The sequence below is a fragment of the Dipodomys ordii genome, unplaced genomic scaffold (genome assembly GCF_000151885.1).
Source record: "Dipodomys ordii isolate 6190 unplaced genomic scaffold, Dord_2.0 Scaffold111, whole genome shotgun sequence".
Classification (NCBI taxonomy): domain Eukaryota; kingdom Metazoa; phylum Chordata; class Mammalia; order Rodentia; family Heteromyidae; genus Dipodomys; species Dipodomys ordii.
Genome location: NW_012267327.1, coordinates 3,451,325 through 3,466,925, shown reverse-complemented (window position 1 = coordinate 3,466,925; position 15,601 = coordinate 3,451,325). Strand labels below are relative to the sequence as shown.

The window sequence follows — 15,601 nt, the reverse complement described above, 5'->3', positions numbered from 1 at the left end:
AACTAGCTTCTCACTTTCAGCCTCAAGTTCCTCACTCATGCCTTTGACACCTGCCTACATGCCTATTTGTGCATTTTTTGTAAACTATATTCTCCATTCACTCTCATCTCTACAAGAATTCTCAAGTTTTTATTACTTTATACTCCAGTGTTGAACATCGATCTGAACAAGTTCTCTTGATGTCCGCTTCTTCTGACAATGATGATCAATCTGTATGCTGGGAGCATCAACATACCTCTAAGTCACTCTTCCAGTTCTATCAAGGGACTTCATGTCTACAACTTGACATTTCTGTCTAGTTCCTTGGGCCACCTGCCCAGCTTGGAACTCTGTGACTCATGGTCATGTTATGACTTTTACCAGCCCTAAGCATTTTGGGCTTCCTCCACAAAACATTAGTAAAAATATTATTTTAGAATCATATTGGTTTCAAGATAAATACAATTTTAGGCTACCATTATTATATATCACTAATAGTTTATTTTTTTCTCCTGATTTTGAAGAGCTTGTTACATCTTCATAGGTCCCTGTAGGCACTGCTGGCCCTAAGCATTGTGCCTCCCAGTGCTAGTGGTAACTTGGATTTGTCAGAACCAGATAATCTTAACTCCAGTTTTGGCATAAACAAGGCACATGACAAGAAGAAAGAAAGAGCACAGACAAATTAAAATGACCCATTATTGGTCTATTGTGATTGGTTTCTCTCTTTAAGGACTCATACCTTAATTCATTCCACCTGTGCCTTTGTTTTTCAGAGTGAACCTACACTGTCAAACATATCCTTTTACATTGGGTCTTTTTTTTTTTTTTTTAAGAATGGATCTACCAGAGTTTGGAGAAGCTGCAACTTTCCTCAGAAGAAGTGAGGCTGACTTGCTTCTGCTATCAGCCATGGACTTTGATGGTAAAACACATAAAGTAGTTGCTGGCCACAATTTATTGCTTTAAAGTGGCAACTAACTTGGAGCCTAACTTATTGGTTTAGGGTACTATTGGTCTCTATAAAGTTCTGACTTAATTGTTAAGGAGCTCAGAGTGTACAGGCTAGAAATGAAGTTTTCAAGAAAGAAGATGGCTGAGAGGCAGTCCAGGCTTGGACCTTGCTTACATGGCCTTCAGACAAGGATTCTCCTCCAAAAATCACTATTATGAAATATTCATAGTCCCCTCTATCTCCTGGACTAGACATGAGGTTGAACAATGTGAGAATAAAGAAAGAAGAAGAACTGAGAAGTCTGGAGAAAGAGAATTTGTTTCTGACTCAGTTCAGATGTTTTAAAAATTGGAATTTGGCACTATGGCGGTCTCTGGGTCAGTGGGGTCACTCAGCTCACAGGAAAGCACAGATAATTAATTGGGAGACTTGCTCACTGTGATCCAAAATTTCTTGGTAATTAGAGGCAAGGGCAAAGGTTAACAAAGACTTAGCCTCAAGCAAATGGTCAAACTCTACATTAAACTAAGTAAATGATACTCCCCTCTCACCCCGCCCCAAACTTAATTGCATGCTTGTGCTGCATAGCCAGTCTCTGTGAGTTTAACAGAGATTTAGAAGTCATATCACAGTGTGATCTTGTACCAGGTGACCTATGTTCCTTAATTCCAAATTATTTAATAATTCCCATAAAACTGGCTGTTGTCCTAGTACACAGAATTTTTAGTCAACTCTAGACTTTAATAGGACCAATTAGAATTCAAACCAGTCATGGAAGTCCTTCACAGACTAACTCAGTCCTGGTTCTATTCCCAGTTTCAGTCATTGGATTCTATTAATGTGATTGGATTTTAGAAATACTACTTATAACCTATGAAATCAAATACAATAGCAGAGCAATCCCTGAGGTCAGAGCTGGTCCTGCAGAGGCTTAGCCCAGGTAGTTAGATAACAAAAGACAAGATTATAATTGTGGTGCTGGGGAGGAGGGGAAATCAAAATGGGTCAAAGCATTAGAGATAGTTGGATGATTCATTCAGTAGATTCAACACTATAAATAGTTACTTAAAATATAGAAATTTAAATTACTATTTTTTTTTTGGGTCCGGTTGTGGAGCTTGAACTCTGGGCCTGAGCGCTGTCCCTCAGCTCTTCAGCTCAAGGCTAGCGCTCTACCACTTGAGCCACAGTGCCACTTCTGGCTTTTTTTTTCTTTTTGCTTATGTGGTGCTGAGGAATCGAACCCAGGGCCTCAGGCATGCAAGGCAAGCGCTCTACCACTGAGCCACCTTCCCAGCCCCTAAATTACTATTTTTAAAACAATATTTCTTATAAAAATGCTCCTGTAGCCAGGTACCAGTGGTGCATGCCTGTAATCCTAGCTACACAGGAGGCTAACACTTGAGGATAGCCATTTCAAGCCAGTCAGGGCAGAAAAGTCAGTGAGACTCTTATCTCCAATCAACCACTCAGAAAAAGCTAGAAGTGATACTGTGACTCAAGTGGTAGAGCACTAGTCTTGAGTGCAAAGAAGCTTAGGGACAGTTCCCAGACCCTGAGTTAAAAAAAAAAAAAAACACATGTTCCTACAGCCAAAAGATGAATCTCATCAAATATTGTTCATCTCTCTGGGCAATGGAGGTTGAAGTATTGTAACTTCCTGTGATGGTGACTCCAAGTCGACAAGCAGACTTTTCAGATATGAGATTATATCCATCATATGAAAGCACTCAATGGATATTTCTATATTGTAATCCATATTTTCTCTTTAGAGGAGAAGAAATGCTGGATTCCTGATGAGAAATATGCTTATATTGAGGCTGAGATTAAAGGGAGTGAAGCTGATGGAAAACTAATTGTAGAGACTAGAGATGGAAAGGTAATGGAATCCTTATTTCACTTGAGAATGTTTATGTTACCTGTTTAATTAAATCATTAAATTTGTTTTTTCTAATATTTTCATTAAACACACTAGGAGATATGACTGACACTTATCTTTAAATTTTTAAAAAATTATCTTTAGTTGTGGAAAGAAGTTTCCATTTAACAAAACAGCTTTAGAATACAATATATCTTGGCCTTCTTAACATTCTCACTCATCCATTCCCTACATACCACTTCTCTCACCATTTTTTGTTGTTGTTGTTAGTCATGGGGCTTGAACTCAGGGCATGTGCTCTGTGAGTGAACTTTTTTTGGCTCACGGCTAGTGCTCTACCACTTTGAACCATAGCTCCACTTCCAGTTTTCAGTGGTTAATTGGAGATAAGAGTCTCAGACTTTCCTACCTGCGCTGGATTGGAACTACAGTCCTTAAATCTCAGCCTCTTATGTAGCTAGGAATATAGGCATGAGTCACCTTAAGGATGTTCCTCCACTTACCCTCCAAGATTTAATGAATAATACTCAATAACCAAAGCCAAATAATTGCAGTAGCAAATATCATTGGCTCTAGAACTCAGTCATTTCCACTTTCATAAGTTTTGAGTTCTTTATTTTAAAGGTGCCATTTTGAGTGACTATGACTTATAAACATGTCTATCAAGCTGTGTTTGTAAGATCAAGACAGAGATATGATTTGAATAAAATAGCATTTTCTCTAGATGCAAGAAATGGGAGCAATGTCTGGTTATATGATATCCTAGAGGAAGTGATTATAGGTTTGGAAAAGGCCTTGAATTTCAGTATTAGAAGGAGGTTACCTATGATCATGGAAAGAGAAGATTAATTAGGCCAAGTGCTGGACCATAAAATGGTAGTGCTGGTAACTCTCACAGTAATCCTAGATACTCAGGAGGCTGAGATCTTTCCTTTTATCTTGTAGCACCAGAAATTGAACCAAGCATCTTACATGTGCTAGGCAAATACTGCACTACTAAATTACATTCTAAATCCTTCCCAACTTAAAAAAAACTATTGAGAGGACATTTATATAACATTTACTTTGACTCTTTAAAGTGTCTGTTTTAATAGGTTCCAAAAACAATCACCAAGCTCCACCTGAATGCAGTACCCACAATGACCTAAACACTATTTCAATAATAGGCTACACCTGTGTATTATTCCATACTTCACATTCCATACTGGAGGGAAGCAGTCAACATTTCAACATACAAACCATTGGAGGACATAAGTCATATTCCAAGCCATAACATTTTTGTCCATGGTCCACAAAACCCATGTCTGTATTATGATACATTTTCACTAATTTAATATAATAGCTTCAAATAGCTTCCAATATTATTCAAATATCCAAGTCCAAAGTCTCATCTGAGACTCCAAATGAACCCTTTCCAGCTGTGAATCCTTGTTAAATCAAACCCAAAACAAAACAAAAAAGTTACATATTTCCAAGATAGAATGAACATTCCTATTCCAAAGGAAATATAAACAAGTAATTATGGATAAATATTAGCTTACAGCAGACTAACAATCCAAGTCTGGCATCATGTGCTTATTGTAGTGGGAGATTGGCACTGTTAGTCAACTTCATGTCACCACAAGTATCTGACATAATCAACCTAATGAAAAGATTTATTTTGGTTCACATTTAGAGGTTCCAGTTCAATATTTGTTGGATCTATTGTTATGGGGCTTGTGGAAAGCAACTCAGTTATAATTGTAGTATCACATAGCAGAGAAAAACGACATTTCTAATAGCCAGAAGACAAAAGAGAATCTGGAAGCTGCTGATCCCTACAGTCCCCTTCATCCGTATTTCACTAAGCATTTAAAGACTTTGCAAAGTCTTTTAATAGGCTTTATCTATTAGAGATCAGGTTCTATGTGTCTTAATAGCACCATTCTGGAATCCAGTCCTCTAACTCATGGGCCTTTGAAAGACACCCAAGATCCAAAACTTGGGGCCACAAGGCCTCTGGCAGTCCCACCTCTTTGGCTTTGATGTAGCAAAAAATATTAAGTTTTCTTAAGCTCCTGGCCAAAAGAGGGCTTTGGTAGGAGGAACATCTGTTTCTTCCAGGAAAAGTGGCTTAATTTATTCTGGCCCTATTCCCTAAGAAAGCATCCCTTTCTGACTTTGAATATTATTTCCAGTGCATGGATAAAAAAATAAGCATAGGGAGAGAATTGATTAATTTTCTTCCTTTCTGCAGTGTCTGAGTGTCAAAGAGGACAAAATTCAGAAGACAAATCCTGCAAAGTTTGATGTGATTGAGGACTTGGCAATGCTGGCTCCCCTCAATGAAGCATCTATGCTGCACACCCTGAAGAGACGCTATGAACACTGGATGATCTATGTGTGTATAGCTGGTTTACTGGAAAAGCACCATGCTAGCACTCATATTTTGTAATGTTCCAACCTCTCTTGGGTGAAATCTTACATTCAATGGCGGCATACTCACATAGAAACAGTCTTTGAGGAACATTTATAGGGGAGACTTATCTTTGAATTTCCCTAATCTCATTTGTCAGTATTCATGTCCCTTCACACAAGTTGCTATGCTAAATAAAAAACAGGAAACTTGGAACTTGATAGACCAGTGTTCAAATGCTAGCTCTGTTACTTGTTAGTTAAGGTTCTTGATTCCTTAAAGTTATTGTTTGCTAGTGGAAAATATATTCAGTGTTTCTTTTTTTGTTTCTTTTGTTTCAGTTTTGTGAAAAGGTAGGAGAAACAGGTCAAGTTTGTATTTGCAAACAAGTACACAACATTTATGTGCTCATATACACAGACCTGAAGAGAGATAGATATGCAATTCTTAAGCACCTTGCAAGGCAGAGATTACAGTATTAAAAAACAGAGATTACAGTATTACAAAAGAAAATAAGCAGAGGCCCCAAAGTATTGCTGTGTTTATGATAGCCATTGAATCTTGATTATCAGAGAGTTTCTGCATCATCTTCACCATTAAATAATGAGCTCCTTCAAGGCATACTAGGTTTCTGTCATGCTTTTCCTTCTTAGAACTGGAGTTTGAAACCAGGGCTTCTTACTTGCTATACAGGTACTCTTTCACTTAACCCAAACCCCTAGCCATATTTGGTTTTGTTGCTTTTAAGATAGTGTCTCATTTCCTTCCTGGTCAAGTATACTACTTCATCTTCCTGGCTATGCTTCCCATTATATCTGGGATGGCAAGCACTAACATCTGTGCCAAGCTTTTCCTGTTGAGGAAAGTTAAAGGGTCATCTTCAGACCTTTCATTTTATTACATCTGAAGAGACTTTAGTTCCCCCAAATAATAAAGCATTCACTATCTCTGAGCATTAGGATCTAAACATGTCACTTGTGGAGACAGAAGGATCATTACTAGAGGCTAGGTTTGACAAGAGTTATCAAGACTCCCCTCTTAAAAACAAGCCAGGCATGGTAGTAACATTCTTTATTCCCAAGTACTCTGAAGGCATTATGGATTGAGGCCAGCCCAGAAAAAGATAACTCAAGACCCCACCTGAAAAACCAACTAAAAGCAAAAGTTTTGGTGGCATAGCTCAAGTAGTTAGCACTTGGTTCCTCAGTACTACAAACAAACAAATAAAAAAGGCACAAAGAAACATCATTTGGAGAGCCACAACTCAACCACTTCAATAATGGAGAGGCATGCATTGAACTATTTATTCTCTTTAATGTCCTAAATGACAATTTTCTAATCTTAGGTAAAAATTCCCTTTTGGCCTCAAATTACTGATGACTAGCTACCAAAAATTCCTTGAGACCTGCTCTTCTGTGTCATTTTGTTCTAAAGTTATGTAAACTAGGACTATTGGTAGACAGCCGATCTCTCAGGAAAGGGGGGGGGTAACCTCCAGTCTCGAGATAGTTAGACCTGGTTTTCTCTCCTAGTTAAAGGTCCCTTCTTTAAAGAATTGAAAAGCTCTCCTCTTTTGTGTTCTGTTGTAAATATTCACTAGAATGTTACTTGATGAGCTCCAGCTGACAACTAGAATATTTTCTTATATTTCTTTAGACGTATTCAGGTATCTTCTGTGTGACCATAAACCCTTACAAGTGGCTTCCTGTGTATCAAAAAGACGTTGTGGCTGCCTATAAAGGGAAGAGGCCATCCGAGGTTCCGCCCCACATCTTTGCTGTTGCTGAAAATGCCTTTCAGGAGATGCTTCACAGTAAGGAATTGCCCTAGAAAATGAAGAATAAAAAAGATATGATCTACATTTTCTCAATGTCAGTGAGATACATTTAAATACTATGAGCTGAGCATGGCCTTCACAATCAGCTAATCTCAAACCCTCCATTTCCTTTTGCATAAAATGTGAGCCAAATTGTGCAGGGTTGTTGAGACAATTAACTCATACTTCTGAGAAAAATAATGTGTTTACAGTGCTAGGCTGGTGGCTGGTCCAGAGTAAGCCTTCTGTAACTACTGGCTTTTGCTTTCACAAAATATCTGCTATATTGTTTGACCCAAAGAAGTTATTCTATAGCTATTATTGTATAATAATTATTTAAAAGGCTTAAAAAGGAAAAAGTCACAACGTTTAGTTACCATTTACATAGAGATTTATATGTTTTAATGACAGATAAATATATATGTTCTCATGATGCACATAGAGAAATCTATTTTATCCTGTGATATCTAAAAGGGAATATTTTAGTAACTGTAATAAAACAATTCCTTTCCCTTGTATCTAAATTCAAGCTATAGATAAGGAAATTTTGAATACTCATACTAATATATAAATATCTAACATTCTAGCTATTTTTTTCTTTGTAGACCGAGAGAATCAGTCCTTACTTTTCACGTAAGTGTTTGCCTTAAATTTTCCTTTTGGCCTGCAGGAAGTTTCAATAGAAACAGACATCTACATCCCTTTGAAAAAATTTAACTTTGACATTTTTGAGCTGTTTGCTCTCTAAATGCCAAATACATTTTAGACAAGAATAAGATAATCAGCAAATTGTCATAATGCTTTAGTCAGTGATTTCTCCAAACAATGTTGGCAGGCAGTTTGCCCCCCATGATTTTAGGGCAGCTTTAGAAACCACAGTGCATGAGCTCAAGCAAGAACTTTTTGGTAAAGGAAACTTCACTCTCCCACGTGAATACTTCAAAGGATTTGGGATTGCTGATTAAACATAGAACCTAAAAGCCAAATGAAAAAGACCAGGGATTTGTTTCTGGCAAAAGAAATGTAGAGGCCATTCTGTTTCAGATTTGGGAAGATTGTGTTGTAGTAATATTAATTACTCTCATTAGAGAGCTTTGAGGAGAAAGAAAAGATGGTGAAAAGCAAAGATGAAAAGAGCTTCAATGGTACCTCTATTGGAAATTAATGTTGATGAAAGAACATTGGTAGAGCAGGTGACTTTCAACAGGTGGTTGATACCCAATAGTCAAGTATGTACATCCTTGGCCTTCATTTGCAAGGTTGATTCTATCTTATGGATTGGTTCTCCACTGGCTTGTGTTCTCCCTGAGTGATCAAAGGCCTTAGAATCATAGAACTGGATGGTAGAGTTCAGCCTTTGGTAGCAGGTCAAGACCAATTTGTAAAGTTTTATACAGATAAAAGCAGTTCTTATCTGATGATGCTTTGGGAGATGAGTCTAAGAATTCGCCACTGGGTATGCCTATGTTAAAAATTTCCTGGTTAACAAAGACAAAGAGGAAGCTTAAAGCACAACTGTCTTTTGCAATGATTGCTATGTCTTTTTCCAAGAAAAGAGTAGGGTTTGGTGTACTTACTTAACTTTCATTAAATTGATCATAAGAATCAGTTAACTGTATCATTGAAATTCAAACCACAGGGGAGAATCTGGTGCTGGGAAGACTGTGAATTCTAAATTTGTTCTCCAGTATTTCACTACCACTATAGCCATGAGTGAATCCAGGAAAAAGCCAGTAAGTGTTATATTCCATTCTGGGGGAAAATGAGGTAGACCAGTCTTAAGAGGAATAAGGATGTAAAAACAGAATGAATAACTTGAATGGTGTTGAAAAAGTCTTGTTTTCTGTCTGTCCTTTGCTCTATGAGAGGACCATCAGTCCTCTAATCTAATAATTTGAAAACATGATCACATAACTTCAGATCAGCTTCAAGGGCCAGATTTGTTATTAAAGTTACACTTAAAGTTGCATCCTCAGGATTGAAAGACCTTCTTAAAAATTAAGGTTTATCAATACCTTTAATGGCCACTGTTGACATTTTGTTATCTCTTCAGGTATGATGTAGTGTCATATTCTTACAAAGATGTACCAATGCTTCCACTCTCCTCGTATTCCTATATTACTTAACAACCCAATAGTCATACTCTGAAATTTAATCATAGTTTTTGTTCTGTAAAACTTTTCTTTCTCTCTGTGTGTAACATTGTTGTCCTTGGTAATTTTATTTATTTTTTTTAGCTCCATAAAGAATTAGTAGGCTTTCATAATAATTTGAAGACACTAGACTGTGAAAATTGAAATATAAATAGAATTTTGTAATATGGAGTGAAACTAAAAATCAATGAGTTATTGAGCTGTTCAGACTTCTACATCTGACATTGTTATTTTTCAGTTTGATCCTGGATGTTGCTGGTAGTTTTGCTAATAAGAGCTATATCAAATATTAAAAAAAATAAAAAAGAACTACATCAAAATAGACACCGGCATCAAGTTTTAACCATACAATGCTTCCTCTTCAAACATCACATTCTAGATTTTGATTGATTTCTTTAGGTTTCATTTTGTTCTTATTCCCTACATAAAACTTTCTCTAGATTTTATTATACTTTATAATTAAGTACATAAAACTCTGTATTGCTATGTGTTTAAGGTTTGGTCATTACTGTTGTTTGTTTTTTCATCTGAATTTGTTTGGTCTAGCTACTCAGTCTTATGATACATAGATTTCTGTGGGAATCTTTGTGCACATAGCACTTTTACTGCTTAAAGCAGGCCCAAATTATTTACAAGGCTAATGACATTTGTATGTATATATACATAGGGAAGATAGATAGACAGATGGATAAATAGATATGGTTAAACACCATATACCATATAATTATCACCATAAAGCAATGTTGGAGAATAAATAGAAAACTACAATCATGATTTAATGTGGCTGTTAGTTGGTCATCATTCTGTCTCATTCTGAGATGACAACCTTTTGGTCTCATAGCTCCAATTGTGTATAATTTCATTTTGATAAATGTATTAAAGTCACTGCTTGTTGTAACTGTCTAGATTACTTAGGAATTTTAGTAGATGGAAAAATGTAACTTAATGAAGCCAAGAGTCTTGGTAGAAGTTTCTTGGTATAAGAATTTCATGGGAAGAAAGAAATATAACATTATCTATCTGATGTTTATTTTGTCAAACAGCCATTTTCTTTTCAATCAATTAGTAATGAATTAATTACAAACAAAATAGCTTGCCTATATATTTGCAGGAGACTCAGTCTCTCATCCATTTGATTTTCTGAACTTTAATTCCAAAATAATATTTGAAAGCAGCTTTGGGGTACTGCTTATTGAAGGATGGAATTGAGGGCTTCACAGAGTGGAATTCTGATAAAAATCAGCTGTATTTATTTTTCATGAATTTCAGGGGACTTTAGAAGATCAAATCACACAAGTGAATCCTATCTTGGAAGCATTTGGAAATGCCCAAACTCTGAGAAATGATAACTCCTCTCGTTTTGTAAGTAACTTGATTTATCATAATATCAAAATCTTTAATTTTAACTTTTTCAGTCTTTAATTATCAAGCAATGCTAAAATTTATATCTGAACACATAGATATGGAAAAAATTTATAATGTCAGCAAGGTACTTAAGCTACTCAGAAGGCTAAGATCTGAGGATCATGTTCAAAGCCAGCCCTGGCAGGAAAGTCCATGAGATGCTTATCTCCAATTAAACAACAACAACAAAAAATTAAAAGTAGAGCTGTGGCTCAAGTGATAGAACACTAGCACAAAAGCTCAGGAACAGTCTCTAGACCCTGAGTTCGAGACTCAGAGCTAGCATACACAATGATTCTAGAATGTCAAAGAAGGTCTTTGTTTACATTCTATTGTTGGACTTCTCAAAAACATTTTTTTACATCAACTACCTTTGAGACATCTATAGATACTATATTAGATACTTCTATGTGATTAATTTCAGGAAGAATGTTTTTATCCTAACAGTTTCCATTTTCTTTCCCTCCTAGCCCACCTAACAAATTATATAAACAAATTAATGCTTTATATCTTATTATACTTTGCAGATTTGAAATACTTTCCTATCATTTTCATAAGTCAAGTTAGTAGGTATTTCCCATTTTCTTATTACAATTATTCTTCCCACTCTTGCTGATGGCCTCTCTCTTTCCCTATTTCACTAGGGATTTTTTTTATTGAGAAAAGTATTTTTTGAATAGCTTTTGATAACTAGAAGGCCCAAATCCATTTTGTACCCAGAATGAGTGTCAAGAGGCCACTATATAATTTATAGAGAAATCTGCAGAAGTCTTAAAATCTGTGTCTCTGGGCATAATTAAATGATATCCTTATGCTGATCTGCCTAGTTTCCATCCAAAGCCCGAGAGCTGTTCCATCCTCACTCATATCTTCAATGTTGGCCTTGTGACCTCAGCTGCTAATCCTGGCTGATAAAATAGCTGCTAGATTTTTTCTTAATGTGGAATCAAGCATGTTCTGATCAAATATGAAGGGCAGTAAGATGAAAGAAGCAAAATAGAAAAAATGAAAGTATGAAGAGAGTAAAAGACAAAGACATTTTAAGAGAAAAAATAAAATAATTTAAAAAGAAGAAAGGAAAGAACAAGTAGGATGAGAGATAAAGAAGAAGGAAACAAGGTGATTGAAACAGGCTAAGAATAAAGTTTGAAAGATAGAAGCAAAGGAGAAAGTAAACAGAATTCCCAATGGAAGAAAGGAAGGCAGGAAGCAAGGGAGGAAGGTAGGGAAGGAGGGAGAAGAAAGAAAATGGGAAGTTGGGTGCCAGTGGCTTATGCCTATAATCCTAGCTACTCAGAAAGCTGAGATATGAGGATGGAGGTTCAAAACTAGCCAGGTGGTATACTTTTTGAGACTTTTATCTACAATTAACCACCAAAAAATTGGAAGTGGCAAATCTGTTGTGGCTCAAAATGGTAGGGTGCTAGCCTTGAGCAAAAGAACTCAGTGACAGTGCCCAGGCCCTGAGTTCAAGCCCCATGACCAACAAAAACAAGAACAAAAAAAAAGAAAGAAAGAAAAGAAAAGAAAGGAAGACATAAAATGGTATCCAATAATTCAAGTGAAATGTTTTCTATCAACACTATGTGTATGTACATGTAGATTTTAAATGGCTGTGCATTGGTGCATATTTACATACATGGCTATGTGTGTATACTGTAGTTCCCATGGTCTTACTTTACTTTTCTTTTAGTAGTTTAAGATGTTTAATTTTTTTTCTGTAAGAGTTAATTTTTGTTTCGATTTCTTCTTACTTATTTTTAATTTTTAAAATTTAGGATTCATTGCTAGTGTGGGGGTGCTCCTGTAAAAAAAATAAATATGTGTAATAGTGTATTTTGAGTAAGTTCATACCCTCTATTATATTTAACCCTGTTCCTTTCTCCTCTTTAAAAAAATCTTTGGTATGCTTCCTTATTCTTTTGTTTTTTCATTGTTGTTTGTTCTTGAGACAGAGTTTGACTATGTAGCCCATGTTAGCACTGGACTTAATGTGTAATCCAGGCTGTTCCAGAATTCATGATCCTTGTGCTTCACTGTCTGGAGCTGTGAGGATTACCTCTGCATTCTTTCTTTCAGATTTTGACTTACTAGCTCATTCTCTGTGTGTGCACTCACTCTCTTTCACCTTCTAGGCTGCTGTCCTTCCCTAGCAATTTCCTTGCGTGGACCAACATCTGCTAGGTTGCCTTCTGCTTGGATGTCAACTCCAGTGTTCTCATCCTCCCCACCCCACCCCCCCGCAGCTGTCACTAAACAGACTTAAACAGTGCCTAGACATCTCTGGAAGACTTTCTGTCCTGCTCAATTTTGTCCTATGGCTTTGTGTCGAGAAATGGACAAGGAGTACCATTGATTGTTTATACCTATGGGTGTGTGACATCACATTACCCCTTTTCTCTGAACCTCCTGATGTGTCTCGAACACTCATGAAATGAAGCCTGCTTTCTCCTGTGTTCTACAGGACCTTCATGATATGATACTTATTTATCTTCTCTACTTACTTTTAGGCTTCATTTTTACCTTACTTGCTAGGCTGCAAAACAGTTGCTTTCCTTTTGATTTCCAAACATGCCAGATGTTCCTGTCTGAGAGTTGTCACAAAAGCCACTTACCCTGTACAATATATACTTTGTGAGGATGGGGACCATGCCTGAGTTTTCTTCTGTGGTACCTCCAGTGTCTAGCAGGTTTCCTGGATAGCAACAGATCCTCAGTGAATGAATATAGGAGTCTGCTGAGTAGATATTCATTTTTAGACAAAATTATTGAGATCCAGAGAGATTTTATAGTGTAAACACATATGTTTGAGAGTATACAGTTTGCAGAAGGCAGATATGGGCATAGATCTCAGGATCATGACTAGTTCTAACATCCAATCTAGCTCCCTCTATGCATTAACAGGTGCCATCTTGTCTCAAACCTATGCTGTATCTCATTTTTCAATCTTTTGGGAAAGTAGTCATGTGTTATGTGTACAGTGAAACCGTTACACCTATTTGGAAAGTTTGAATAGGAGACTGTATTCTGCATCCACCTAGGGAAAATTCACCAGGCTGCACTTTGATGCCAGAGGCATGCTTTTATCTGCAGACATCGAGATCTGTGAGTAGCGATGCACTGTCTGACCCTTTTTCTTCTAAGTTTTCTAACTAAGTTTCTAACTAAGTCTGAATCTGTATTCATTTTTCCATCCAGATTTGCTTGAAAAATCTCGGGTGACATACCAGCAGCCAGGTGAAAGAAACTACCACATATTCTATCAAATTATAGCTGGAAGAAAAGAACTTCATGGTATGTATAAGGTTCTAGAACTGAGTGTTATTCTAGAACAAAAGAGAGAGAAGATCAGGGTCTACAAAATGCTATTTTAGTATATCTCTTGGCTAAATGTATTTTGTTAGATCTTGGAATAGCAAATGGCCATTGTTGGTGATACAGTGGAGGGACAGGATAGATAGAATTAGGCAGATGTCAGATCATATTGTACTGCCAGGCCTTGGCATAAAATGCTGTGTGATATAAAATCACTGAGAGGACACAACGCAAAGCTGATTAAATTGCATTTGAGGTAATCCACTGAGAAGACTAATGTTGCCTGCCATGGGAGTGGGTATGGGCTGGGGTGTTAGATACAGACTAGCAAATGATTGGGTAATTTAAATTGAATATGGTGGTATTTGACCACCTAGACTTTAACTCCTAAGTGCTTTCATCAAAAGTAGGAATCTACAAATTAGACAGTTATTTAAAGCCACAGGTGTATTAATGATGTGTAAGCAGTGATATTTTTTCCAGCTAAACCTGGAATAGGTTTTCTCCTTCTGTTAGTAATGCATTATTATACATACCAGTGCATTTATTATTTAATGATAAACAGTCTTATCATCTTTTGTGGAGTTACTGGGATTTGAATACAAGGCTTTGTGCTTGCTAGGTGGGCACTCTACCACTTGAGCCAGGCCTCTAGGCCTTTTTGCTCTGGTTTATATATTTATTTAGAGACAAGTTCTTATTTGTTGCCTAGGCCAGCCTGTACAATCGTCTCTTACTTAAGTCTGTTTATTAAGTGTGTTCTGTTGTGATGAAGTTTTGTAAACTTTTTTTGCCTTGGTTGTCCTAGAAAGGCAATTTTCCTGATTTCATCCTCCCAAGTAGATGGAAGTGTAGGTGTGTATTATCATGGGATGAATCTTTTGAACTTTATTTTCCCAGGCTGGGTTTAAGGAATTGAGATATTCCTGATGTCTGCCTCCAGAAAACCAAGGTTTATGGGGATGAGCCACTGGTTCCCTATAAATTTTAAAATTCTTGACATGGTCTGTTATGCTGTGCAGGACATCTTATATAAAGATCCTAATTTAGAAACCACAAATATTTAGGTTACCTCAAATATTTGGGAGACATTTTATAGTACACTGCTCTGAAAATTCAGGCATATCCTGAATTGATTCATCTTGCTGATAGTTTAGGGTTGCTCAAAATTGATTATTGTGCAATTGGTGACATCTGGTGGTATAAGATGGGTATTGTCAAGCTATTCTTTTTTAGCTTCTAATATCATTGGGAAGCATTTTTTTTAAATGATTAGGTAGGTGCTAGAGACTCACACCTGTAATCCTAGCTACTCAGTAGTCTGAGATCTGAGGATCCCAGTTTGAAGCCAGCCAAGGCAGAAAGGTCTGTGAGACTTATCTTCAATAAACTACTCAGAAAAAGCTGGAAACAGCACTGTGGTTTAGATAGTAGAGTGCTAGCCTTGAGCAAAAGAAGCTCAGTGGCAGTGCCCACACTCTGAGATCAAGCCCTAGGATCAGAAAAAAGAAAAAAAATAGGTATTATTTCCATCCATGCTTGTAAAAGAAGAGTTTCACAATATTCTGAGGATTGCAATAGGATGGAACATCTTACAAAATAAAGATCATGCTTAAGTCTCCTAACTAACTCTATTTGTCTGTCTAGAAAAAATATTGGACATGGAAAATCACAGAGTAGAAGTCCACTCATGGAAAAAGCTGAA

The 15,601-nt window shown here is 36.7% G+C and overlaps 1 protein-coding gene across 1 annotated transcript in view; it reads left to right on the top strand.

The window, feature by feature from the left end:
• The first annotated feature begins 816 nt into the window (after window positions 1-816).
• The window catches only part of Myh15 (myosin, heavy chain 15), a 111,364-nt gene continuing 96,579 nt past the window's right edge, over window positions 817-15,601 (top strand). The window contains exons 1-9 of the mRNA XM_013028522.1: window positions 817-918; window positions 2,715-2,813; window positions 5,050-5,193; window positions 6,865-7,021; window positions 7,630-7,657; window positions 8,664-8,757; window positions 10,447-10,539; window positions 13,623-13,686; window positions 13,780-13,875. Coding sequence (XP_012883976.1) covers window positions 817-918; window positions 2,715-2,813; window positions 5,050-5,193; window positions 6,865-7,021; window positions 7,630-7,657; window positions 8,664-8,757; window positions 10,447-10,539; window positions 13,623-13,686; window positions 13,780-13,875 — 877 coding nt within the window. The remainder of the gene's footprint in view (window positions 919-2,714; window positions 2,814-5,049; window positions 5,194-6,864; window positions 7,022-7,629; window positions 7,658-8,663; window positions 8,758-10,446; window positions 10,540-13,622; window positions 13,687-13,779; window positions 13,876-15,601) is intronic.